This window comes from Zootoca vivipara, chromosome 5 (assembly GCF_963506605.1).
Source record: "Zootoca vivipara chromosome 5, rZooViv1.1, whole genome shotgun sequence".
NCBI classification, from domain to species: Eukaryota; Metazoa; Chordata; class Lepidosauria; order Squamata; family Lacertidae; genus Zootoca; species Zootoca vivipara.
In genome coordinates, this window is record NC_083280.1 from 49,738,951 (window position 1) to 49,765,164 (window position 26,214).

Sequence of the window (26,214 nt, forward strand, 5' to 3'; positions counted from 1 at the left end):
TCTAAATATTGCATGACAGATTGGCTTTGTTTTGGAAGCCCTTTAAGATCCAGTGGCTCTTAGTAAGAGCAGCAGGTTATGCTTCTTGTTGTGTGTGTGTGTGTGGAATGCTTGGATTTAGTACAGCCTATACGTCTCCTTTTTCTTCTTGACACCATTTCTATTAGGCAATTTACTAATTCCCCTTGAATTTACTCCGTGTGTGTCTTTCTCTCCCGCTCCCCCCTCCTTTCCGTCTCCTCTTTTGTTCCTTGGCCCATGTTAAAGTTTCCAATTGACTCCTCCATTGTTACAATTTGTCACTGCTCGAAGATCAATTTGTTTTACTCCCCTCATCAGCACAGTAGAATCGGGTGCCAGATGTCCGTCTGTCTGTCTTTCTTTTCTTTTCTTTTTTTAAAAAAGCAGCCACATTATTCTTCTGCTCCCAGTTTGCGCCTGTTTGGAGCCTGATCGCTGGCTGGTAACTGGAAAAGAATGTTCTGTTGCGCATTCCTGAACTGCATCCCCACCCACCTCCTCCGCCCACCCTCCCCCAATAATCTATATTTGGCAATTCATTTACTAGCCTGCTTTGGGGACCACACAGTTGGATCACACACAGAGAGAAACAAGCGGTATTTTTCTGTCCCCTAGAGCCAGTGCGGTTTTTGTTTTTGTTTTGTTTTTTCGCTTGTTTGTTTGTTTTCTTTTTCCTGGAGGAGCGAGCGAGGAGAGCCGGGTGGCGGGACGCACAACCAAGAGCGGCCAGCGGAGGCTTCGCACCTCAAGTCTCGCAGCCCTTGATTCTCCCGCGCCACAATTAACTTCTTCCCATTCAGCCGCTCTCTGCCAATCTCCACCAGCCCCAGTCGGGAGGGAGGGGGGCAGCGGCGGATGGTGCTGAACCATCCCTCCCTCACGTTGTTTGGGGAGGCGACGCCTAATCCCTCCAAGGAAAGGTCTCTGGCACACTTTGCCCCGGCGCTCGTAAGGCTCCGAGCCCCGCGGAACCCGGCCGATCTTCCTTCCTTCCTTCCGAGGAGCCCTACGGAGGAGGGCGCCGGGCGGCTCCTACCCAAGGCCCTCCGGAGCCAGGGACACTTTCTTGCCGGGAAGCTGCGCGCAGGGCGGTGCGCGCACGCCTCCCCCAACCGCGCTCCTCCGGGAGCAGCTTTCAAGTCCCAGGGAAACTCTGCTCAGAAGGGAGAGGGGGGCGCCCTCTTTCTCGGTTTCTGCCCTCGCTCAGCTATACAGTACTCACGAGGTTTATCTCCAATAAACTTCATAGCTGCTCAAGACAGCAACATAGAACATATTTGAGTGCAGCCATGTAAATATCGCATGGGCGATCAGTTCCGTCCGGGAGCCTGCTTACTGGGACGGAAATCTCAAACGGGGCTTACTTTCAAGTAAACGCGCAGTGGTTAGCAGCCCCAATTGCGGTGCTCCGCGTGTGAAAGTTGACGGCTCAACAAATTGCACTGCTGCTTCTGGCCTGTTTTTGTGTGCAAATGCACTACTGAGGCACAGTGCCATTTTCTTTTAATTGTGTGTGTGTTTAGCCTGTGTTTTCTTTCCTCTGGGTCATTTCTCTCTACGCCCCTCTCTCCTATTTTCGCATTGTCTGTACTGGACCATTCCCTTCTTTCTTTCTTCCTTCCTCTCTCGTCTACCCCGCTCCTGGCTCTCGCTCCCTCTCCCTCTCCAAAAAGGATCATTGTTAGTTTCTCCGCTTTCCCCCCCCTCCTGTTTATTTATGCACACGTCATTGGGGAGCCCCCGCCCCCTCCTGCATCTCATTAAGTGCCTAGTGTGTTTCTTTTTCCCTGTCAATAATCCTGGATCCCAGACTTCTCCGTTCCTCCGGATTTCGATCCCCCTTTTTCTATCTGTCAATCAGCGCCGCCTTTGAACTGAAAAGCTCTCAGTCTAACTTCAACTCACTCAAATCCGAGCGGCACAGGCTCCCTATATCTGCGGCTTCTACCCCCCCTTTTTTACAGCTGACTTGTTGTTTGGTTTGTTTGCTGCAATTTTTTTATAGTTCCCCCCTCCCCCGTCTCTCCCTCCCTCCCTCCTTATATAATTTTTTTTATTATTAATTTTGTGTGTGTCTACCCGCGTGTGTCTGTGCGCGCGCTTTACACGCTGATCTGATCTTCGGAAGAAAAGAGAGAGAGAGAAAATCCAGAAGAAGGAAAAGAAGAAACCCAAAGTCACTGGTGCAAAAGGAAAGGAGAAGGGACACTGCCCTCCCCTCCTCCTCCTCCTCCCTCTTTTCCCCTCCCCAGGAGGAAAGGAAAGGAAAAGGAAAAAACTTTCACCTTGGACTTTTTTAAAAAACAAAAAATTGCAAACTTCCCCCTTTTCTTTCTTTCTTTTTTTAATCCTTCCCCCTTTTTCCTTCCCCCCCTTTCCCCTTCTTCTCTCCCTCCCCTCCCCTCTGTCCTTGCAAAATTGCTGCTGGTGGGGTAAGTCAGGAGGAAAATGCCGCAACTAAATGGCGGTGGAGGGGACGATTTGGGGGCGAACGATGAATTGATCTCTTTTAAAGACGAAGGGGAGCAAGAAGACAAGATCTCGGAGAACTCGTCGGCAGAGAGGGATTTAGCCGATGTCAAATCGTCGCTAGTCAATGAAACAGAAACGAATCAAAACAGCTCTTCAGACTCGGAGGTAAGGAGACCCCCCCCCCGGCCTCGCCGCCGCCGCCGCTCTTTCCAGCACACCTGCCTTACTCCACCTTGGGGGTTCCCGGGGAGACGGGATGCAAGAAGTTTGGGGTGGGGGTGGGGAGAGAAGCGAAAAATGCCATGGAGGGGGTGGGGGGACTGAGCTTTCGCCCTGAGTTGCAACTCTGTTTCTTATAGTATGGTCGGCGACTGCCCTGTTGCTTCTCTGGTGGGTTCAGTTATCTCTGTATTTTCCGTATCAAGTTTTGCACAAACTTCTAACTTGTTCTCTCCCCCCTTCTCTCTCCTCCTTGCTTCTCCCCCCCTTCACCAACCTGCCTCATTCATCTACTCTCCCGGTGCATTTTTCTTTTTGGCTATTTTTCACCCCCTTTTGATCCAAGGCGGAGAGGCGGCCCCCGCCTAGGTCCGAAAGTTTCAGAGATAAATCCAGAGAAAGTTTAGAGGAAGGTAAGTTGTGCTTGATGGCTCCATCCCACCCACCCCCCTTCCCGTTTCGAGGGTGGTGGTGGAGGGGGGAAAGAAAGCGAGCGGATCTGGAGCACCCCAAAAACCGTGCTCTCCGTGGGCGCAAACGAATGCTCTTCCAAGTTTCGAGAAGCACTTTTTCTAACCGTGATTTCTCCCCCGCTTTCTGTTTTTTTCTCCCTGTGCCTCGTTCCCCCGCCATGTTAGCTGCGAAAAGGCAAGATGGAGGGTTGTTTAAGGGCCCACCATATCCTGGGTATCCCTTTATAATGATCCCCGACCTGACCGGCCCCTACCTCCCCAATGGATCCCTGTCGCCCACGGCAAGAACGGTAAGTCGAACGTGTGTACGTGTATAGATATATATGTGTGTGTAAATACGAGCTCTGTTTTCCGCGAATTCGTGTCCCACACCCGCCAAGGTCCCCCTGCTGCCTGTTCCGCCCGCCCCCTCCGTTCCCGGCCGCCGCAGCGCTGCCTGAAACTTTCCAAAACTTTTGCGCCTTCCGCTGACTGCGCGCCGAGGGGGCGGGGGTGGGCAGAGAAAAGGGCTGTTTACACTTCGCCATGTTGATTCCTTTACTTTCAGTTTGGGGGCTTCGGGGCTTTTGGCCCTGGGACTTGGCAATGCGAAGGGGAACCCGGAATCCCAGCTCCCGCTTTTTAATCCCCCCCCCCGTGCGCCCAGCAACCGAGCCTCCTCCGCTCTCCTTTCCACAAAACTCTTTTTGCGATTTCCATCGCGCTCTGTTTTCCTTCTCCCCTCCCGAGTGGCGACTGGGTTTCCTTTCTCTCCCCTCCCCCTTTCCTTGCCTCCCCCTTTTAACCCTTTGCTCGCTTGCTGAAACCTTCCCGAGTTACTAATTTACTGGCAGCGTTGCCATCGACTGATTAATTGGTGTAAAAACCTTATCCGGGTTTTGTTTTCTTTCAAACTTTAGGACTCTGTGTGTTTAAAAGATTTTAAGGGTGGCAGTTAACTATAGACGGCTCTCTCCCCCTCCCCAGTTTCCCCCTCCTGCTATTCTATGTTTCTAAGAATTTTTTGGCATCTTTTTTTGGAAGGGATGAGAAATTTTCATTTTCATTCCTTGCCACAGTGGCTTTCCTTAAAGTCACCAGCTTTCATTTAAATAGATCACATGTAGGAGTTCCATTAAGAAGATAGTGGATGTGCCCCCCCCCATGTTTATTGTGTTGGAAAGAAAATATCGAAACTGTATCAGGACATAGTCTAGAAAAGGAAAATGCAATCCTGGAAACAGACACTGCCTTCCCATTAACAAACAAAAGTTAAAAGCATTATACGTATAAAGAAACAAGCCTTCACTTGAAAGGAATATATACTGTACAGTATATGTATTCCAAAACAACTGGGCTCCTCTGGAAGGGTATGTGTACTTCAAGTCCTCCGGGTGTGGCAGGAGGATTCGAAGGCGTGGCAGCTTGAGTGGAGGGAATAAGTTTCTTGTAGCCCTCAGACTGGTTTTGTTAAAACTTTTGGGAGGTGTGAAGTGTTGGTCACTTCCCTCCTCACACATCCTCATGGATTTATGTCATCTCTGCTTCCTCTGCCCAACCAAAATACAGTACAATCTTTATTAACATTGTTTAAAATACAACTTTTTTTTATTAAAAAAAAGCCAGTTCCCCTAGGGAATTTAGGATTTGTATTCACTATCTGTTATCTCATTTTCTATTGCATCTTTTAACTGAAGTGATTCTTTCCCAACCTATCCACTTAATTCTTTCTCCTCCAAACTACTGTTTGAATGCTCACCTCTTTTCTATTACTTGGTGATTTGAGGCAGCTATTTGAAATATAAGTTCCAGTGTTAGGTAGCTGCTGATCCATGGTAGTGTGTTTCTAGACTATGGGATGTTCTCAATTTGTCCAGTCTACAATTGTTTTTAAAATGTCAGATCAGGCTTGTCTTTACTTAAAGTCCAAATTCAGATTACAAATTACAGGGGGAAAGATGACAAAATAGTGTTTACTTGTGTATTTTTAAATGTTTTCAAGGATGAGGTTAACCCAGTCAAGATATTTTATAATTTACTTTTATTTTGGGGCTATGGTCATAGCAAGGAGACATTTTGGGAACCACAGTTTTAGCATAATGGAAAAGAAAGGTGACTGGATTTTGTAATTGGAGAGGTGATGGGACAGGTAAAGCATTTTAGATGCTGGTAGGGATAGAGTGTTTGTTTTGTGGTTATTTTAATTATGTACTATGAAAGCATAACCTTTTAAAATTATTCCTCAGAGTGGTTTCTGTTCAAAATAGAAATAATTTTGCAAATTTAAATTAGTGGGGCTGATGAGCAATAAAAAAAAATTCACCTGGAAAAAAGAGGGAATTTTATATTTATTTACATCTTTATCTAGCAGCACTTAGGATTTAATACTGATGTAGTCCATTGCCTTTTGAAATGAGTGGGAACTATTTGTATAGAGGTTTTGAATAGATGTTTGATCAGGGCCCCAGAGTAGTTATTAGTTAATGGAGAAAATTCTTCTTGGCCATATTTAAACATTCTCTCTCTAATAACAACACACTGTTACAATGAATTCATTTCATTGTATAAAAATGTATTATTTTATTGATATAACAGGTGACCTTGTTCCTTAGCATCATATGGATTCAAAAGACATTTTCCGTATTCAGTAGGCAATTTGCACATAAGCGAACAGCATATTTTGGGCCCTTTCTTCTACTCCCAATGATTTGTAGAGTTTGCATTTGTGAAAGCAAGATAAATTATGGTTTAAAGAGAACCCATTATTTGTTTATGCCACAAACCAGAATGATTAAATATTACAAAGGATTTATTCAGTTTATACTATTCAAGGTGTATTCCTATAATTTGGCTGTTCTTTTTAAATCAAAGGTGTAAGTAAATAAATAATATTGAGTCTTACACATAGGTAGAGTTATCACACAGGATTATGAGCTCATGAACTGTATTTTTCACTGAAGATTAAGCAAGTTGTTTTGCAATATTGTTTCCTCCTTTTTGGTTTTTGTTCTTTTTATTTAGAGGAATATTTGTTCTCCTATGCAACCTTCAGTTCCTGGAAATACATGAGCTGATTCTAGGGAACACTGATTTCTGATTTTCTGCTTTAAGAAATGTAAAGAATTATGAAGTATCATTAAATCTGCTTATGATGAATAATACATTACTTTAGGAATAATGCTTTAATTGCCAAAGAGTCCATAAAGCTTGTTAGCAATAATTTTATTTTAAAATGACAAAAGATCATTCTACATAATGCTTATTTTGCTTTTGCTAAAGTAATGTGTCTGACTCTTAAGAGGACCAATATGCAGTAAGGAGAGCTCTGTTAGAAATGAAATAATGAATTAAAGAATACACTTGTGTAGGCAATGTGGTGTGGTTGCAATAGGGGTAATTTCAGAATTTAACAGAAGAACAATTAAGTAGTTAGATGTAATTCTGGTTATGAAAATTCTGTTAATTTGCTTTTTGTGGGGGAGATTTGTTTCACGGTGCTGAGCTGTTTCACAGTGCTCATCTTTCATTTGAACCTGAATCTAAAATGGTTAGTGTAGGAAAATATGGAAGTGATATGGCTAGTGATCTGGTAAATGCCCATTAATGGAAATATTTTAAAATGGTGCATTGGAAAATGCATTTTCTCCCTTTTATTTCCTGAAGTACATAATCTTCTGCACAAGAATGTAGATCCTGGTGCACAAAGAGTTAATGGTATCTTCCCCCCCCCTTGTTCCCCTGTCTTGAATTGTTTTGACAACACTTTTCAAAAGTGTGACATTCGGAGCCCCTGCAATACAATGTAATATTACTGTAATTACACAGGTCATTACATTTTAAATAGAGAACAATGAAATGCTTATCATGCTGAAAAACAAAGAACAGGTGTTCCTGCCCTTCTTTGGTATTTATGCTAATTTGTTTTTTCATCTTCCTTAGAAATATTTATTGCTCTGGCACTGTTAAGATTTCTGCTTCCAATGTGATGATTTGATTCCTTACTAATCTTTAAGGTTGAGGGCTTAGTTGATTTTTGCAATAAGGGTTATGGTGTTAAACTAGTTGGATGTTCACAATGTACATACAGTTTTCATATGTCAGCGTGTTTGCGCTTCATGGCAGAGATAAGCTATTCATTGAATTGTACCATTCACCTTCTTGATGGCTTTAAAACAACAATGAAGTTTTTTTTCCCTGTAACTGTGTAGAAACAAGCTATTCTCAGCCGATGATCTTCTGACACCAATCAAATGAAGCACGGAGTCTGAAAACCTCTCAGTTCTTAGCACAGTTAGAACGCTGTTTCTGCTTCACAAGTGGCTTGCGAAATATATAATAGCAACTAGCATTAGCTTTGTTAACTACTTCTTTAAAAAAAATACATTTAAACTTCTACAGCATGATTTTAAGGTTGCAGGACAGAGAGAGAATCAGTTAATTTTAAGAGCCAGATAGATCCTCCTTTGCAAGGGGGAATGCAAGCTTGTGAGCCCAGAGAAGTAAAAGTTTGACGCTTCTGATTTATGGCAAAATTTGCAGCATCTTTTTGTGTGAAGGTCCCAAATACTGCATTTTGTTGTAAGGCATTGCTAAGATAAAGTATTTTAAATAAGTATACTAACATTTGTCTCTTGATTTAAAAGTTCGAGTTTTCATGGATTCATAAGAAAATGCCACCCCTCCCCTTTAAAAAAAAGCAGAATAGAGAAAGGACAGCTGTAGGTTTCTTTTTCTGCCTTTCTTTTTTTGCATGCATGTATGTATGTGTTTCCACACTGCACCATGACTAAAACTGTAAGGCCCCCCATTTCCAGCTGTCTGGTAGTTATGTGGAAGTTGGATTATTGGCTGTTAAGCATGAGACAACCTGGATTTAGCAAATGCTTTCCTGAACAGGGGAGTTAGGTGACTGTTTGGGGGGGGGGGTTGAGGGGAGAAAACATTTGTGAGGCACTTTGTGGTTGCTCTTGAAACATGCATACTGCCACAATAAAATGAAGAAGAGATGCACTCTTTGGGTCAAAGTGCATCTAGTTTGCAACAAAAGAGCACTTGCAGATAAGAGGGCATGGATGTGTGTTTTTGTCAGTGCATTCAGGGATGTAGGTGGAATTAGAATGTTCTCCTTCCCACACCTTACCTGTTGTGGGAACTTTTTGTTTCTTGCTTGCTACAGAGTTTTAACTGCTGCAGCTGCAGCTGCTAGATTGTTTGCACAGTAAGAGAGTTTGTACTCACCCAAGCCTGTGTGTGTGTGTGTGTGTGTGTGTGTGCATTCTCTTTGTACTGAGCTATGGCAAATATGCAGGCAGAGCCTTGCCCGCTGACTCGTAATTGGGCATGTTTGTGAAGGAAATGGTTAATTTTACAACCAAAGGCAAACTTGCACCTCAACAGGTCTGCTGAAAGAAATGTGCCACAGTCATTTGCTGGCAGGCAGCGAAGGGTCATAAATCTACAGGGTTTATTTACAGCCTATAACACTTATGAATGTTAAGATATTTGACGCCACGCTGGCCTTATAATATCCAAGGTCCACAGACACTGGCAGTGGGTCAGGTTTCTTTCACTAATTATAAGCAATGAGAGATGGGGAAATTGGGGAAACAAACCCATGAAAAGCTTAGATTGTTTTTTTTGGGGGGGGGCTGGCTGGTGGGAGTTTGGTGCTTATTCTCTTAACTGCAGGGCTGGCCTTTTCATATGTTTCAGACTTAATGCTTGAAATACTGAGGGGGCAATGTTTAGTAGTGGCTTAAGCAAACCTTTAGCACAGCCTGCGTTTTTTATCAACGTGCTCACAGTCCTTGTGTAGGATATCTAGACAGGAACCCTGCAAAAATATTTCCCAGAATACTTTCAAAGAAACCTGATATAACCCTGAATATATTTGTTGTAGCTGAGAGGGGGGGGGGAGAGAAATTGCCATGCCTGAATTAATAAACAAGTTACATTAGGCTATATTTAACAGATGTATGTTTATGATTGATCTCTGTCTCTCTTTCTTGAAATAAAGCAAGAAAGTGGCACTTCAATAAGAATATCTAGATAGCAGACAGATAATACATTTTTCATTTCAAAGTCTGGTTTTAAATTACGTGCCCACCTCCCCACCCGTTATTTTAGAGAACTGAATAAAATCTGGGTTTCTAGAGGGGACAGATCAGGAGAGAAAACGTTAGGAAAAAATGTGTATCTGGGAAAGAATGTGGTAAAATCCAGAGGCCAGGAGCAAATAAGGAAGAATGCTAGTGTGTAGGGGTGCTTGGGAAAAAAATATTGTTGAGATCAGCTGCTAAAGGGGAAGCTGGGCATCTAGGGAATGATTGGCTCATGTGTCAGGAAAGTCTTTGGGGGCAAGGGGAAGCATCACTTGAGGGGGGCCCTCTCTAGTTCTCCCTAGATTAAACAAGTGCATTGTTTAAATGCTTTTAAATGCAAGCGTGCTCTTCTCTTAATCTATATGCTGAGGCTTCTGTTTTTTTTTTTAAAAAAAGCCAAACCCTGCCAAAGGATGAATCAGGGTTTTTTAAAAATAAGTTCTAGGAATATATTCCCCCACCTCAGCAGTCTCATTAGGTGCATTATCACATTCAACTTAGAGATACTAATTTGGGAAAGGGAGTATGGGAAGAATACATATATTGGTTTCCTCCCATATGTTTTTACCCCCTTCCATTTAAAATACTGAGTCATTTCCCCCCGCAAAATATAAAATTGTATTTTTTAAAAAAATAAAACCAACAACTTTCCACTAGTAAATTTTCAAGAAGCCTAGGACATAATGTTTTATGAATTTACCTAACCGGTAGAGTTCTGTAACTTATTAGCCCCTAGGGATAAATCTGAATCCCTTAACACCACATTACAGAGGTGATGTGGTAGGACCTTTTAGCAGGTTATCAACAGTGGTGTTTGTCTGTTTCCCAAGAGAATTCATTCATTTGCAACTCCCTGTTTAATTCCAGGTTGGCACTTGGTCTGTTCTTTTGTGTGTTTTTGTTTAAGTACTCCAAAACCCTGATCCTCATTATTCTTGAAGCGGTACACAGTCAAGCAGGCAGCCATGAATGAGTTAAGTTGCTAGCTAAACTTTGACTTGGGGAAGAGAAATTTGGGGGCCTGGTTGGCATTAACAGGGTACAGCACATTTTACAGAGCTTAATTAGTACAAACTGTAATTGTTTGTGGTCTGCCAGGAGGAGTAATGTGCAGGAAAAGTGGAGTCGTTCTTTTGCAGTCTTCAGTTTTGAAACGATAAATCACTTGCATATTTGTGCAATGATTCAAATGGAGCTGAGACCTCTCCATCTCAACATGTGGTAAATTGTAAAGTCAATGAATTGCAGATGTAGGCTACAGTCTCTCTCTCTCTCTCTCTCTCTCTCTCTCTCTCTCTCTCTCTCTCTCTCTCTCTCTCTGTGTGTGTGTGTGTGTGTGTGTGTGTGAAATGCAGAATGAATGGGAAAGAATGACAGTATAAATATTTACTGAGAAGATAACTGAGCTTTAACTTGCTAGGCCAATTATGAAGTACTAGCCAGTCCGTTTTGTTTTAGCTTTAAATAAATTAAATCAAGGTTAGGAGCACTATTAGCCTTGATGAACATTGCTGATCCTTGAGAAACAATGGCTTTCTTGCATAGGACCATGTAGTAGAAATTGGTTCACTACTATCACTTGCAGCTAAGTAAAATAACAAGGGAAGGGGCACCAAAAATGCTTCTGCAACAAAACCTTTAGCGAGAGATGTAGACAAGTTAGTGTCTCTCTTAGATTTTGTAAGATGTTTGTAAGAGATCTGTTTCTACATTCCTTGCACACCCAGAAGTCTCATCAACTTCACTGAGACTTCCTGCTTGAATAAGGAAGGCATAAAGACCATGTCTTTCATTTTTAGCATGTTTGAAATGCTCAATGACCCCATTGTTTGCATCTCAGTTATCCAGAGCTACTTGTTAGCTTGATTTAGGCCCCATTTACACAGCCAAATAGCGCCAGTGTTTCTCCCTCCACCCTATGTGTTGGTTAGTTAGAAAGGTATATCCAGATAATTTAAATCAGGACAACTTTTCTGGACACACAGTAGCAATACCTTCACTGGTAGCAGACTGGTCATAACCACAGATACTGTTGTTCGTTGCCTTTCCCTGTGGTAATTGAGTTTTGCTTTTCCTCTTATACCTGATGGTATTTGTTTATCTTTGGAAATGTAAACATTCTTCTGAGAAGTAAACAAGTTACAAGCACAATGAGTAATTACCCTTGGGCTTAGCTGCATGTACCCTCCAATGATGACTTAACTATTTCCAGATGTCACATTTGCTTGTCTTCAACCTAGGGACTGTGATTTAATCTCCTCCCTTTTCTCTTTTGGATTTCCCATATCCCACATGGTTTGCTATAACCATAGCTTGACATGACTTTTTTAAAAAAATAAAAATAAAAAATTGTACAAGTGGTTTGAGTGCCAAGTCTGATTTATAGATCAGTGGACTCTACTGGTTAAATGGTGCAAAACTCTAATGGGAACTAACTGATTTTACCTTTGGATCCGTATTCATTTGAAACTGAATGTGCACATTCCCATGCTGCCCAGCTAGCATTTGTCTTCCTTCTTGCATCCCATTTGTATTTGTAAACCTGATGTCACTGATATTAGCAAAATCTCATGTGTTTGATTTATGGATTGGTGCCATAGCAGTGAGCCCAGTGCCTAAGCACTTTCCCCCCTCCTTCCACTCCTGTCCTGTTTTAGGTACATAAACTGCCTTTTTGTTGAGTCAGACAATTGTTCCATCTGGAACAATATTGTCTGCACTCACTGGCAGTGATTTGAGAAAGGATTCTCCCCCAGCCCTATCTGGAGTTTCTGGGGATAGAACCAGGGTTTTTTTGCATGCAATGTAGATGTTCTACCACTGACCTATGGCTAAACCCTCTATAATCCTCAGGTGTATGTGTAAAGAGGGTTCTAAGCATAGATAGGGAAGCACGGCCCCAGCTTGGCTGCTACATGTTGAATAGGGCCATATGAAAATGCAGCACCCTTCTACATAAAGCTCTATGCTTGTAGTCTAGATTGGGGTTCCAGATCACCCAGAGGCTTAGGTGCAGAGTGTTGTACACAAATGCTTTCCTTATCAGATGTCCATGCCCAAAATGTTGACATCAAGGGTGGGATCAGCAGCATGCCCCCATTTCATCTTCTATGTGTTATGGGGGCTCATTGCTATGTGTTAATACCACTTTGACAGAAACCATTGTTTGCTGCTGCATCCAAACTAGTTGCACTTGCAATCTGAAAAACTAGCATTTGGAACTGTTGTCTTATTCAGCTTGTGTGATAAGCGTCAATTATTCCTTACTATTTTGGAGAACACAGGAGAAGGTGGGAGCACATGGCTGCAAGTTTGGTTCATGTAGCCCTGAACAATGCTATGTTGTCAGTTTGATTATAGTGGTCCAAGTACGGTATAAAATGTAGCAGATAGTTTGTTTTCTTCTTGTAAAAATGGCTATTCTGAACTTGCCAAAATATGCATTTGGTCCACAGAAACAAATGGTAGGCATGGGTTGTTAAAGGAGCAATTGAGCTGGTGAAATTTACCAAGATTAATAGTTTCCTAGCTTTCTGTCAGTCACAGACATGATTTCTTAAGTTGGTTCAGCTTGCATTTAAGATTTAACACAGTTTCAGTGATGTCCTTACATTGAGAGGTTGAAGCTACAGCATTTTCTAACTGATCAAATTAAAACAAATGATACTTTTCTTGCAGAGAGCTGGTTGTGTGGATAATTCCATTCAGAGATGGTTGCATTAGTGTTGACAAATCGCTGCAGAGTATATATTATGTATATAAATTAATATTCAGTGGTAGAAGCAATCTCATGAGAGGATATGACCTTGAATGAAATATCAAAAGAATATGATGGCAGCCCGCTAGCTAGTTGTTTTTTAAAAAATGTATTCCCCCCCCCTTGCCACACCTTTTTTTAGAAAAGATGTGTCTTATTGTGCCTTGCATAGATGTAAAATGTTTAAAAATATTAAGTCCCTTTGTCTGTCTTCTCTTCACCTTGAGAGATGTATAACTAAGTATAAAGGCAGCATTTAAAAATATGCTTCTCTGCTTCTCAGTTACTAGATGAATTGTGTCTGAGGGACTCATCAATAACACCCCCCCTTTCCCGCTTTTGCAATAATCAGAAAGCAACATAAAGAGAAACACCTCCCCCACTGAGAATATTCCCTTGCATCTCTGCATTACCTGTAGATCACCCAATAGCGCAAGTAGCTTCAATGTGTGGGTGTACCCATGCATAATGAAATACGTTTTTGCATTCTGGTTCAAATTTACTCACTTTTTAAAATTCTTCTGGTGTCTAATTTCATTGCTCTCAAAACATTTCTGTGATGCTCAAAGAAATATGTGAAGTGATAAGTTGCAACACATCAGTTTCATTAATAAACATAAAGTGTATCTCTATTATGTTTATACTTTTGATACGTATACTTTAGTTATCAGGTGCTATTCAGTATGAACGGGACAATATGAAATTCCTCGGTTACAATGTGTTCCAATTGACCAGGGACTCTGTGGGGTTCGTGGAAAGAAAAGACTGGGCAAGTTTTCATTAAGGTTTAAATCTGGCAATTGGAAAAGAGGAGAATAAAGGGAGCTCAAAAGAGGGACAAGTGGTTAATGTAGCATTCTGTGCTCCAAAGGGAAACCTCTTTTAGACAAGAGTGGTTCACAGGCCAAGAATTTCAAACTTGCAGGGAAACCTGTCCAGAACACACAAGTCGTTGGAATAGTTGCAGAATTGTCACAGCAATTAGAGCAATCTCTGCTAACTGAGTGGCAGTTTTTATAAAAGACAGAAGATAAAGGGTTCAGATTCATTTCTCCCTCTCCCTGTGTCCCCCTCTGTGATTCACTCCTGATCAACCATTGTCTCTTTGGGTATGTACAAGTGACGTGGGGGGGGGGAATGGGGTGAAAGAGGGCAGGCATGTTTTGAGCTGCTTATTCGTCATTAGCTTTCCTTATTTTTGATGAACCTAGAGTTGCATTGGCCTCCCCCCCCCCTTCGTGAAGTCCAGCTATTTTGGCATTTCCTACTCCCATTTGTGTGTACTAATTGTTGACACTTTAGACAGCCGGCTTGTGTGTTAATTTAGCTCTGTTCCTTGTTTAAAAAATATGCTTATGGAAAGATACATGGTCTTTGATTTGGTATAAGGATTGCATATAGAAACGTAAGCCTTAGGTTTTACTGCCCCTTTACCTTAAGGCTTCTGGTGTAATAGATTTAGTTTTGTGGTGCTGGAATGCATCGGAAGAGGTGCGTTTCTGCAAAACGATAACTTTCTTTACAAAATTTCAAATGTAGGAGGGTGACCTTTTTCTGACAGCATTCTATGCATTGATCAGTTTGCATGACAAATAGAAAAGGAATCGGAAAATAGGAAATAGAAGAATAGGAAAGCACACAAAGCTTTCCCCAGTCAGCATGACGCATCAACAACTTTATCTGCTTAATTTCTGCTCATGAAATAGCTGTTAAAGGCACAGGAACCTTGTCAGGTACAAAAGTGTTGGCACTTGCCACCCACTCACCTGTGATTCATTTGAAGTTCTGTCATTTAAAATGACTTCGACCCTAAGAGAAATGAAGTTGAGAAAGTTTATTGAACGTTCTACTTTTTATATACCCCACTCCCACCCCTAAAGACCCACCTCATCCAATCGTCTGTTCTCACAGTAGCAATAGCACTCTCTCACTTAGGATGCCATCATGACTCTGTAGCTATTGATATCTTTATCCAGATTGATGATGCAGCCTATCTTCCTGATATACGTGTGCCTATTTCCTACTTTTTCTATTGGGAGTTCCCTCAGCAGTCTGAAAGAGTCATTACCGGACTGTTTTTGCTACTTACCTTGTATAGGTGGAAGGCTTTTCAGGGATCGCAGATAAGAAACCTCTTTTGTTAAACTTGCCCACGTCTTGTGAGTAATCTGATTGGTCGTTGGAAGGATTATTTAGATAAGTCTGAGCTGATAGAAATGGCCCTATGAATCATATGCTTATTACATTCCAGGGCTGAGACACACCTTCAAGTAGAGGTGTGTGAAGTACTTGTAACAAGGTTCACGACTACCTCAAATGAAACACATGAAATCATACGTTGGTGTGCTTTTTAAAATGTCTAGCTAATTTTCTCATACATTTTTGTTTCCATTTTTTCCTGTCCTTAACAAACATGTCTTTGAAAAGTTTAGGATCTAAACAAACCCTGGCTATGTTGGTTTAAAACATCCGTGATTTCTGGTGCAAATGTAGGCCTGTATCTTGGAAAGATTCAACTCCTTCAAGGCAAAAAGAACCTGATAAGGCAAATCAAAATCACTCATTATGTTAATTAAGTTGGAAATTAATTTGCAAAACACACCCTATAGAGTCAGCTCGACTCAATTTCAGCTTAGTAATTATCTTGTGGTGAGAGCAAAAGGTGTTGAAATATCCCACTCCTTGCAAATGTAGAGTACATGGATCTTGGTTTTTCCTGCCTAAACACTGGAACTTCTGTGGCAGACTAGAGTCTGTTTTATCAGATTGTCTAGGCTGTTTCCTATGGAAGTTGATGCCAAATAAACTAGTTGGTGTCTCTTGATTTTTTTTTTTAACCTAGTAGCTATGGATACGGTAACCGTGAAACCCACTTACTATAAAATTCTTTGTATGGTAAAACTCCCATCCATTTCTGTTGATCCCCAGAATGAGGCGCATGTATGTAGTCACGAGATCTCTTATCTCCAACACTTGCGGCAGTTTTTGTAAAACTGTTTTTGGCAAGTTTTCATAGTACCAACTGATGTCTGACTAATAAGAAAGTGTCAGTCAAGTAATACCAGGCTTATTTTCCTAAAACAACTCCCCCACCAAAATACGTGAGATGTTTCCTGTTGGAACTGCTAGCTATTTTCTGCAAGTATTTCAGCAGGTGTAGATAAAGATGTTGTTGTCACTGTTGCTGTTGCAATTTAATTACAACGTTTGGTGGGAGAATATTTATTCAATCCTCACAGTATGTTTCCATCTTTTTACAACACACACACGCGAGGATATGCAACTGGATGGACTGCATGTGTCAAAATAGTATTTGTGGCAATCTTGATAACATTTGATCCTGTGATTGAGGTGGATTGGTTTTTATGCAAATGTTTAATATGCATGTGACTCTTTGGAAAACAATGTTACTTTGTTTAAAAGCAATTTACATTTTTATGTACTGAGATTTATTTATTTATATACCACTTTATATTTTTCAAAGGGAACTAAAGCAGTGAACAACAATATCAAAATCACTTCATCAAAACAAACAAACAAACCATAAATGAGTAACCCCAAATGATACAACATTCACAGTAACATGTGGCATGCACCAAGCTAATATTAATGGCTAGGGAATTTATTTGTTTTCAAAAATTATTGGGATGGGATCAGGCAACGGGGATTTACACAGGATCATAACGCCATTCAGCTTGGTCACGTGACCTAACAACCCAGCAGAACATACATTGGCAAATGTCAAACACTGTTTGAAAGGCTTGCTTCCCCTCTCTGCCATGCCAGGCCCATTCCAAATCAGCAAGCAGTAGCCACACGCCTGAACAGAGTTGGGATCAAGTGGGATTGCTGCTAAAAAATAGTTCCCTTTTCTTCCGTGTAAGAAATCTTACATTGGTTGTTCTGATTCTTGGTGTTTCTTCCTGTGCTCAGGATTGTGCATAGTAAAATGGGATACATGATATATGAAGGATATTGCCTTTGGCATGACACAGGATTTCCAGGTCCCTTTTAGTCCTATGGTTGCAGGAGGAATTTCTTCCAGAGCCATTGTGCCCTCACATTATTAGCAACACTGGGCTATTTGCACCTCAGTGATCAAAATTGTGCCAGTAGCTTTTCACAGTTAGTGTGAAAACAATGCTCTGAGTATCTGGTCATTATCAGTGCCCCACAATTTCAGACTACTCTGGTATCCAGCTCAACCCTGTGGTTTCCAGGGCTCTGTGCCAGCCCCAGTGTGTGAGAGGTGAGATCTTGTTTCTGACATAGTGTTGGATTCGAGTGCAGCACAAAGTCAGAGACATTCCCCTATTATTCTCCTCAGGTCCAAGCTCCTGTCATGAACTAACCCTAGCTATCATCAAGCATCTTAAAGCTCTGTACAATGGTGGGGATGGTTCCTCTTCTACCCTTCCCATCTCCATTCTCAATGGCTCATTACACTCACAAAAGGAAGACTTGTAATGAAAAGTCAATTTTGTGGACCTCTCATCATTAGAATAATTTGGATGTTACATAAAAAAATTCCTTCAGTAGCACCTTAAAGACCAACTAAGTTTTTATTTTGGTATGAGCTTTCGTGTGCATGCACACTTCTTCAGACCAGTCTCCCCAGGACTATTCAGAGCAATGAAGTAAAATATCACAAGGTGCAAAATATGCTACGGTACCTAGGTTTGCAACATTTGTTCATTTGCATTGTCTACTTGTTTTATTGCATTGTTTTATTGCTTGTTTTATTGCATGTTTTAATGCAAGGATATTGGATTATCCTTTTGTCTACCAGAATAGTCCCTGCTTTAAAAATATTTTTACCTGAGCTTCATGACGAATAAAATCAACCACTTTTGCATGTGGTTACCAGACACGGTATTTGGTCAAGTGGTGTTTTTGTGTTTCCAGTTAAGCAAATTATCTTTGCAGGAAGTGGCACCTATGTAGCCATAGTTTTTGTGTTGTAAAGGATCCTATTTCTGAAAAGCTGCAATGTAAATGTATGATCCAAGCTACCTTGTTCAGAAAGTTGGGTTCCGTACAAGAAGAGAGATAGTACACATGATCAGATGTTTTGACTTATGCGCCACTGAACACCGTTTTGTGTTAAGGTTTCAGTTTCATGATATACCATCCATGCATGGCTTTGTCATTCTGTACTGATAAAACCAGTGTGTGTGGTTTATGCATCATGAAGTAGACATTCTCTGCGATCCCAAGCAAACTTGGCTCTCACACAAGATTTTTTTTTTTAAGAAAACAAAACAGTTTTTGAACTGAAGCTTAACTTCATGCCACTTTTTGCTCTGTCTTAAATTGCTTAAATTGTAGACTGCATGACAATACTGGGATTTTGTAACAGTAATAGTAATTAGTATCTAATGGAGCAATCCTACACATTACAGGTAGGTAGCCGTGTTGGTCTGGATCGAAGTAAAATAAAAAAATTCCTTCAGTAGCACCTTAAAGACCAACTAAGTTTTTATTTTGGTATGAGCTTTCGTGTGCATGCACACTTCTTCAGATACAGTGAAATGGAAGTTTCCAGGCACTTATGTAGAGAAGGGGTGGGGAGGGGTGGGGATGGGGAGGGGGGATCACTCAGAAGGGTGGTGGAAATGGGTGATTGACTGACTGATAGCTGTTGATGACCGGAAACGACTGCAAATGGTTTTGCATGAAAAAGCAAGGGTGGAGATGGCTGAAGATCGCTTATCATGTATAATGAGATAAGAACCCGATATCTCTGTTCAAACCAGGTCCCTCCATGGTTTTGAGCTTGGTGATAAGTTGCAATTCAGCAACTTCTCTTTCCAGTCTATTTCTGAAATTCTTTTGTAGTAAGACAGCTACTTTGAGATCTTGTATAGAATGTCCTGGGAGATTGAAGTGTTCTCCTACTGGTTTTTCTGTCTTCTGGTTCCTGATGTCAGATTTATGTCCATTTATCCTTTGGCGTAGGGTTTGGCCTGTTTGTCCAATATAGAGAGCTGAAGGGCACTGTTGGCATTTGATGGCATACACAATGTTAGAGGATGAGCAATTAAATAGTCCTGAGATGGTATGTTGGATGTTGTTGGGACCAGTAATGGTATTGTCTGGGTGTATGTGGCAGCAAAGTTGGCATCTGGGTTTATTGCAGGCTCTGGTACCAGTGTCCATGTTAAGTCTGGTGGTTGTATTATTGTGGGTGAGGAGTTGTTTAAGATTGGGTGGTTGTCTGTAGGCAATGAAAGGTCTTCCTCCCAGAGCTTGAGAAAGGGAGCTGTCATTGTCCAGGAGAGGCTGTAGATCTCTGATGATGCGTTGTACTGTTTTAACTTGGGAGCTGTATGTGATGACTAGTGGTGTTCTGTTATTTTCTTTTTTGGGTCTGTCTTGCAGCAGGTTCTCTCTAGGTATCTGTCTGGCTCTGTTGATCTGTTGTTTAACTTCATCAGGTGGATATTTTAGTTCTAAAAAGGTTTGCTGTAGATCTCTTAGGTGAGATTCTCTGTCTGTAGAGTTGGAACAGATGCGGTTGTAACGTAAGGCCTGGCTGTATACGATGGATTGTTTGGTATGTTTGGGATGGTAGCTAGAAGCATGTAGATATGTTTGTCGGTCAGTTGGTTTTCTGTATAAGGTGGTGTCTATATGTCCATCCTGTATTTTTATAGTAGTGTCCAAAAAATGTATTTCTTGCATAGATTGGTTCATTGTTAGGTTGATGGTGGGGTGAAAGTCATTGAATGTCTGGTGGAAGGTTTCCAGGGTCTGTTGTCCATGTGTCCAGATAATAAAAATATCGTCAATGTATCGCAGGTACAGGAGAGGTTTGAGTGGGTAGGAGTTAAGGAATCGTTGTTCTAAATCTGCCATGAAGATGTTGGCATACTGTGGGGCCATGCGGGTGCCCATGGCTGTGCCGCTGATCTGGAGGAACAGGTCATCACCAAATTTGAAGTGGTTGTGGGTAAGGACAAAGTGGCAGAGTTTGGTAGCAAAGTCCGCTGTGGTTTTATCTGAAATGGTGTTCCTTATGGCTTGTAAACCATCATTGTGTGGGATGTTGGTATATAGAGATTCCACATCCATAGTGGCTAGTATAGTATTGTTAGGAAGATTGTTCAAAGATTGTATTTTCCTCAGAAAATCTGTGGTGTCACGTACGTAGCTGGGAGCACTGATGGCATATGGTTTCAGAACAGAGTCCATATAGCCGGAAACACCCACTGTAATGGTGCCAATACCTGAGATGATGGGGCGTCCTGGGTTTCCTGGTTTGTGTATTTTGGGTAGAAGATAGAAAGTTCCTGGCCGAGGTTCCGCTGGTGTGTTTGTGAGGATCTGTTCTCACAAACGCCCCATCATCTCAGGTATTGGCACCATTACAGTGGGTGTTTCCGGCTATATGGACTCTGTTCTGAAACCATATGCCATCAGTGCTCCCAGCTACGTACGTGACACCACAGATTTTCTGAGGAAAATACAATCTTTGAACAATCTTCCTAACAATACTATACTAGCCACTATGGATGTGGAATCTCTATATACCAACATCCCACACAATGATGGTTTACAAGCCATAAGGAACACCATTTCAGATAAAACCACAGCGGACTTTGCTACCAAACTCTGCCACTTTGTCCTTACCCACAACCACTTCAAATTTGGTGATGACCTGTTCCTCCAGATCAGCGGCACAGCCATGGGCACCCGCATGGCCCCACAGTATGCCAACATCTTCATGGCAGATTTAGAACAACGATTCCTTAACTCCTACCCACTCAAACCTCTCCTGTACCTGCGATACATTGACGATATTTTTATTATCTGGACACATGGACAACAGACCCTGGAAACCTTCCACCAGACATTCAATGACTTTCACCCCACCATCAACCTAACAATGAACCAATCTATGCAAGAAATACATTTTTTGGACACTACTATAAAAATACAGGATGGACATATAGACACCACCTTATACAGAAAACCAACTGACCGACAAACATATCTACATGCTTCTAGCTACCATCCCAAACATACCAAACAATCCATCGTATACAGCCAGGCCTTACGTTACAACCGCATCTGTTCCAACTCTACAGACAGAGAATCTCACCTAAGAGATCTACAGCAAACCTTTTTAGAACTAAAATATCCACCTGATGAAGTTAAACAACAGATCAACAGAGCCAGACAGATACCTAGAGAGAACCTGCTGCAAGACAGACCCAAAAAAGAAAATAACAGAACACCACTAGTCATCACATACAGCTCCCAAGTTAAAACAGTACAACGCATCATCAGAGATCTACAGCCTCTCCTGGACAATGACAGCTCCCTTTCTCAAGCTCTGGGAGGAAGACCTTTCATTGCCTACAGACAACCACCCAATCTTAAACAACTCCTCACCCACAATAATACAACCACCAGACTTAACATGGACACTGGTACCAGAGCCTGCAATAAACCCAGATGCCAACTTTGCTGCCACATACACCCAGACAATACCATTACTGGTCCCAACAACATCCAACATACCATCTCAGGACTATTTAATTGCTCATCCTCTAACATTGTGTATGCCATCAAATGCCAACAGTGCCCTTCAGCTCTCTATATTGGACAAACAGGCCAAACCCTACGCCAAAGGATAAATGGACATAAATCTGACATCAGGAACCAGAAGACAGAAAAACCAGTAGGAGAACACTTCAATCTCCCAGGACATTCTATACAAGATCTCAAAGTAGCTGTCTTACTACAAAAGAATTTCAGAAATAGACTGGAAAGAGAAGTTGCTGAATTGCAACTTATCACCAAGCTCAAAACCATGGAGGGACCTGGTTTGAACAGAGATATCGGGTTCTTATCTCATTATACATGATAAGCGATCTTCAGCCATCTCCACCCTTGCTTTTTCATGCAAAACCATTTGCAGTCGTTTCCGGTCATCAACAGCTATCAGTCAGTCAATCACCCATTTCCACCACCCTTCTGAGTGATCCCCCCTCCCCATCCCCACCCCTCCCCACCCCTTCTCTACATAAGTGCCTGGAAACTTCCATTTCACTGTATCTGAAGAAGTGTGCATGCACACGAAAGCTCATACCAAAATAAAAACTTAGTTGGTCTTTAAGGTGCTACTGAAGGAATTTTTTTATTTTACTTTAATCCTACACATGTCTATTCAGAAGTAAGTTCAAATGTGTTCAGTGAGACTTTCTTTCAGGTAAGGGTCTATATGATTGCTGCCTTAATTTTGCTAAAGTTGTTAACCATATCAGGCATGTCACCTAATCACTTGTTTGTCCAAGAGCTAAGGAAAAGGAAGTCTTAAAGATTTATTCTCAATTTGCTTGCCACTATTCATTGTGACTGTTTTCTCATTTAAATGGTTAATGATTATGTTCCCTCTTAACATAGCTGAAGCTCTTTCTCTCTTAGAAAAAAACTCCTCTTTTTTTGTGCACAATGCATTTGTTTGCATGCAAATATGGGGTATTCACAGGGAGAAGGTCTCCCAAACTTTCATGCAAACCCTGTAAATGATCAAGGTAGAGTATTTCTGAATCTGATAGACCAGTGTATGATCTGGGTTTATAAAGCATTCATTGTTTCTAATAGTTATAACCCATCTTCTAACAAGGGTTCCTGAAGTAGCTTAACAATTCATTTAATATGCAATAAACAGGAATGCAAAGTTAAAATATAACAAAAGATAAGCACTAAAAGATAAAAAACGGCACTAAAGTTAGCGGCACAGCTTATAACTTTAATACCGGTAGTACTAAATGCCTGCCTAAACAACAACTTCCTTGCAGTTAGGCACCAGGTCATGTGACATAGAGAGTTCCCATTAGTAAGGTACCACCAGTGAGAAGACTCTCCACCCACCACCTTAATTCAGGATGTGGAATGAAGAACTTAGCTGTTCAACAGGTGTATATAGGAGCAGCTGATCCTTCCAAGTAGCCTAGTTTCAGACTGTTTAGGGCAGACTTTTTAGCCTTGAGTCCCCAAATGATGTTTGACTACAACTCCCACCATCCCCAGTTAGTGTAGGCCAGGGGTCAGCAACCTTTTTCTGTCTTCTTCTTTCTTCTTTGGCGATCGCTCGTATCTGAGTAAGATTGTCTTCCATAAACACGGTTTTAACAATGGGTCCGTAAGTGACTGTGGAGGCCAATTCTGGATCCGCACGTCCTTCCACAGTGGAGACATTGGTTTCCGGCCGGGAGTTGATCACTGTGTGGATTTGCCAAGTGTACCTTCCTCTTGCACGTTTCTCGCTTGCGTCCTGAGATCGAGTGTCTTCAAAGCCCATGACACCTTTGATAAAGGCTGTTCTCCAACTGGAGCGCTCGCAGGCCAGGGTTTCCCAGTTGTCAGTGTTTATACTACTTTTTTAAAAACACACACACAACAACAACAACACGCTGATTCCCAGACCGTCCATGGGCTGGATTGAGAAGGCGATTGGGCCGCATCCGGCCCACGGGCCTTAGATTGCCTACCCCTGGTGTAGGCAGTAGTCTGGGTGATGCAAGTTGTAGTCCAGTAACGTAACCAAAAAGTAACCCAAGTTCGGGAAACACTGGTTTAGGACTTTCAAACCCTCTGAATTGTAGCTGGAAATAATCTGGCAGCTAGTGAAACCCTTTAAATGCTGGCAAAAGTACCGTATGTTCCTTCCAGCCTTCGAGCTATATTACAAACCATTTGAGGTTTCAGAACCCTTCTCATCTAATTTGAAAGAATATTCTAAGTCTGATCTCTGGTAAACAAATCTTGAATTTGGGAAAAAACCATTGTTGGTAGTGGTGAGTTTGGGTTTGGATGCAGTTTTTGATTAATATTTCAAAGTTAAACAGCTGAAAGCCAAAATCCAATACATACGTTAAGTGCATTTTCTGAAATATGTGGCTGTAAGCACACTAGCAGAACAATCCTTCTTCCTGGCTGAGAGCAGGAGGCCAGAATGAAAGCAGCAGAGTCACTGTGTCCAAAGCCTGTGTCCTTCTACTAGCCAAGAGGGAAAAGTGTGAGGTGGTTTTCTTCCCTCTTTTGCTTGGCAGTCTAGGCTGGGGCGGCTCAGACTGGGGCCTTGATAGTGGGCCAGGCTAGGATCCATTGCAGTCTCTGCTTCACCTCTGCCCTCAATCTGTCCTGCACGCCCTGTTTTGTGGACTTGCGTTCATGACTGTCAATAGGAACTTCCTGAATGCCTGTGTTTTTGGTGGGCACAGTTTGGCAGAACCAGGCAAAGGCATAACTCCACCCAGTCTCATCTCCTTCCAGATTGGGGTTTAGGATTGCTCTCTACTTGTGCTGAATTGTGGCCAATGTGTTTCATAAGGTTCTAAACACTTCAGCACAAAGCAGAGCCTAAAGAGAGATTATGTAGCTATTAAACCAAATTACTATTTATTATTTATAGGCTGCTTAAAGCTATGTGTACATGTCTGCATTTACCTTTTCCCAGTGGTATTTTGTCCTCATCTGATACTACTTTTGCAATAACTACATTGCTTTCTCTCTGTGTCCTGTAACATGGTTGTTTAATTAACTCCAGTTTGCACAATGTCTTCTTACTCGGAGGAGTACCACTGTTTTCCTGGAGCAGGTAGGAAGCTGTCAGGGACTCGCACAATAGGTTATCTGTTTGCTACAAAACCATCCATGTAGTCTCTTAACACTGACTTAACTTGGAGTATTCAGAACTATTGCTGGATTTTCCAGTAGTGATTTACAATAGCATTGCATTCAAATACTACTGAGGAAATGCAAACTTTATAGTGATTATTTCATCAGGAAAGGGCTAGTGGAGCCATCAATGTTTCAAGTTGCTTACAAATGAGCCTCCAACTTCAGAAAAATGCGTAAAGTTAAAATAGAATGAGTTGGTACTCTGGCACCAGCCGTGTGGGAATTCTGACAACTTCATTGTTGACTGCCTTCCTGGTCTTGCAGGATCAACTTTTCCCTGCTACTTCAGCTTTGCATTTTCATGTGGAAAAGTTATATGTCACTTCCTGTAGTGGGACAAGCCCACTGTCCGTATATGCCCAGGACAGCCAACTATGGCACATCCCAGAGCTTAACAGAGGGAAATGAACAAGCTTTCTTTCAGTTTATCCAAAGTTTCTCTGCTTGAACTCCTGGAGTTTGATTGGGAGAAGCCATCATTTAAACTGTTAGGTTGACCAAATTGCTACTTATGTTTTTGCAACAAGTAAGCGGAGCTCTAGTGGTACCAAATGGAATTTATCATTAACTATCGTTGCAAATATCCTTAGTAGAACTTGCAGCAAGTCTAAATTGCTTTGTAATATTTTATCATCTTAAAACTCTTTCAAAATTCATATTTGTATAACTAAAACTTCCTTATGTATATAATATGTAATAGATACCATAAGCGACTTCAGATAAATTCCCTCCTGTATTGCAAGTGTGTGTGAGAGGTTTATAGGATTTTGTGGACCAGCCCCACACCCAACGTACCCATTGGGTGACAAGGGACTTTTTGCATGTATTGATGTACGCATGTCGGGTTCTTCAATGAGAAAGCAGATCCTGCTTGGCCTAGGTACCCTCCACAGGTGGAGGGGCCCTACACTCCAATGCCACTGTTGCTGCACTTGCAGTCAGCAGAAATAGCAATGCCCAGGTATTCGGTGGAGGTGGGGCTTTTGTCTTTAAATGCAATGTGTACATACAATGTCTCAGGAAAAATAACCAATTTTTTTTCTGTCTCAACTGCCAAGCAGCTGTTTGCTGCCCCTGACTTTGGTGGTGGGTTTTGCTCTGAAAATCTCCATCTTCAAGAGGAAGATTCATCCTCTCAAAGTTTGGATGTGTGTGTGTGGTGTTTTTTTTGTTCTGATGCTGACTGAAGGGAGAACGATGTTTTCTGCTTAATATCAACAGGATATGCATGAATTGACTCTCTTGCAGTAGATGATGAAAAAACAGCTTTAACACACACCTGGTGTGTGTTCTGCTGTTCCAAATAGCCATCTTTTTTCTTTTCTTCTTTTTTTTTATTAAAAAAATGTGAACCGGATTGATGGCTCCAGACCTGTAAACTGATTGTGGGAGAGCTTTTGGAAGCTGAGCTTTTGGTTCTAGTTTTAATGGAGCCCCACCCCAGGCATCAGACAGTGTCAGTCTGTCTGACCGAAAAGTCATGCCAGTTTCATGGTTT

The 26,214-nt window shown here is 41.7% G+C and overlaps 1 protein-coding gene across 18 annotated transcripts in view; it reads left to right on the forward strand.

Moving 5' to 3' along the window:
• The first annotated feature begins 1,429 nt into the window (after positions 1 to 1,429).
• The window catches only part of TCF7L2 (transcription factor 7 like 2), a 222,944-nt gene continuing 198,159 nt past the window's right edge, over positions 1,430 to 26,214 (forward strand). For 5 of the 18 annotated variants that reach the window (XM_060274735.1, XM_060274742.1, XM_060274741.1 and 2 more), the window contains exons 1-3: positions 1,434 to 2,658; positions 3,059 to 3,125; positions 3,351 to 3,475. In XM_060274735.1, coding sequence (XP_060130718.1) covers positions 2,470 to 2,658; positions 3,059 to 3,125; positions 3,351 to 3,475 — 381 coding nt within the window. In that variant the 5' untranslated portion in view covers positions 1,434 to 2,469. Of the gene's footprint in view, positions 2,659 to 3,058; positions 3,126 to 3,350; positions 3,476 to 26,214 lie in introns of all 18 variants that reach the window. The other 13 variants (XM_060274734.1, XM_060274736.1, XM_060274740.1 and 10 more) reach the window with 9 other exon arrangements.